The sequence below is a fragment of the Salvelinus fontinalis genome, chromosome 22, assembly GCF_029448725.1.
Source record: "Salvelinus fontinalis isolate EN_2023a chromosome 22, ASM2944872v1, whole genome shotgun sequence".
NCBI classification, from domain to species: domain Eukaryota; kingdom Metazoa; phylum Chordata; class Actinopteri; order Salmoniformes; family Salmonidae; genus Salvelinus; species Salvelinus fontinalis.
Window position 1 is genome coordinate 27,599,587 of NC_074686.1, and position 1,942 is coordinate 27,601,528.

At 41.7% G+C, this 1,942-nt stretch overlaps 1 protein-coding gene across 1 annotated transcript in view; it reads right to left on the reverse strand.

The window, feature by feature from the left end:
• Positions 1-712: 712 nt before the first annotated feature.
• LOC129820115 (homeobox protein Hox-A2a-like) overlaps positions 713-1,942 on the reverse strand; it is a 2,923-nt gene continuing 1,693 nt past the window's right edge. The window contains exon 2 of the mRNA XM_055877007.1: positions 713-1,823. Within this exon, the coding sequence (XP_055732982.1) occupies positions 1,063-1,823 (761 nt within the window). The 3' untranslated portion in view covers positions 713-1,062. The remainder of the gene's footprint in view (positions 1,824-1,942) is intronic.

Consider the following 1,942-nt stretch of genomic DNA (forward strand, 5'->3'; position numbering starts at 1 on the left):
TCATTCATGACGGGGTTTGATTTATGAGCTAGTGAAGGCAAACATGGCTCGAGCATTTGCCTCCACATGCACACAGCAAAGGGAGCTAGCAATAGGGAGCCATGCTATTGCTAGCCTAGTATGTTCACAATTTTACTAACTTTACAACCAGGGGAAGTAAAAGAGGACATGTATTCGATGTATTGTAGTAGCCTGTGAAATGTTCTGCATACTCGGATCTGCTTGAAATTGGACAAGACAAGTTTTCTAAAGAGTTTCTGATTCAAAATTGTAAGCTGATATTTCTATTAAGCAAATAGTTAAAATGTATATGAACTCCATTCTCAAATTGCACAGCTATTTATATCACTGAAAAATAATGAAAAATTAGCTAATTTTTAATTAACATAAGCAGAATACAATCTCAAGGGCTCAAGGCCTCCACGATGAAGGTTCGTTTTTTATCCATCTAAACATTTATGCTTAGCCTATAATAGAATATAAACCATGCATTTATTAGAGTAACTATAGGATTTATACTACGACATACGGCTATATTGGCCTGCTTTCATCACACTATTTTGACTTGCAAATGAACTAGAGTAAATTTGTATTCAGGATGAGCTACTAAACATTGTATGAGGTAATGCCTCATTTAAATTTTTGGGGTGTTGATAAAAAATACACTTTACACTTCATAAAAAGGTTTGGATAATAATAACAAAACACAATCTTGCAAGTTCCTTATAGCAAGTCAGATTTATTCTAACAAAAATATCCATGGCACTGTAAGCTATACAAAAATAAAATGACCAGAATTCATACTGTTGTGCAACTTTTCACAAACCCATAATATTGCATCTTAAGAAATCATTGTGTTATTGTAATTGCAGGCCACAATGGTATATTTTTTCCAGACTCTTACCTTGAATTAATCGACTAGGTCTAATCAATTAATCAATAAAAAGGAAATGTGCCGATCATATTAAACAACCACCAAAATTAACTTCATAGTTAATACCGGAGTTTTTTTCTTTCTTTAAATGTTCCAGGTTGAAAGTCTTGCTCTATTTTTCATTGATTTCAATAGCTCAGATGCTGTAAGTCAATTGTAGTTAATGACTCCGAGAAAAAGTAGAAGCTGTCGGTAGATATGTCCAGATTGTCCACGGGGCTGTCCAGGGATTCTGACAAACTGGGCGAAGCGGCATCGGAGAGGTGAAGGCAAGAATCCGAGGAGAATACTTGGAAGTCGTGTATTGAGCCGTCCAGGGCCGCGGGACTACCGCCATTGTTCTGGCCAGGTGCAGAGCCGGGCCCTATTGTTGACACGCAGCCTGGAACAGTGGGTGACGGGTTGGGGAAATGCTTCAGATTTTTGTCATTGCTGCTCAGTGGTAAAACTGTGTAACTCTGGGCCACGCCATTGTGCGGGACAACATTCTGGAGCTGCTGGGAAGTACTGAGTGAGTTCTGCTGAAAGGAGCAGGCCCCTCTCTCCATAAGGGCCCCGGTCACTATATTGAGGCTCTGCTCAAACAACGAGCCCTCATCCTCCTCCTCGTCGCTCTGGGTCCTGTCCTCAGCACTCGGCTCTTTCCCTTCGCCATTGTGGTTCTCCTTGCACTGGGTCTGCCTCTTGTGCTTCATGCGCCGGTTCTGGAACCATACTTTGACCTGCCGCTCGGTGAGGTCCAGCAGGGCGGCTATCTCCACCCTCCTCGGTCGGCACAGATACTTGTTGAAGTGGAACTCCTTCTCCAGCTCCAGGAGCTGTGTGTTGGTGTACGCAGTCCTCAACCGCCGCGAACCCTCTCCTCCACTGTCTAGAATCTCCGGCGAACCTGAAACAGCAGCACATAAATCACAAGATAAAGAAGCATTACACAATTAACCACTATGACTTGATAATGCAATATTACTCCTGTATAAACACAAACCACCAGAGATTAACCTATTTAAC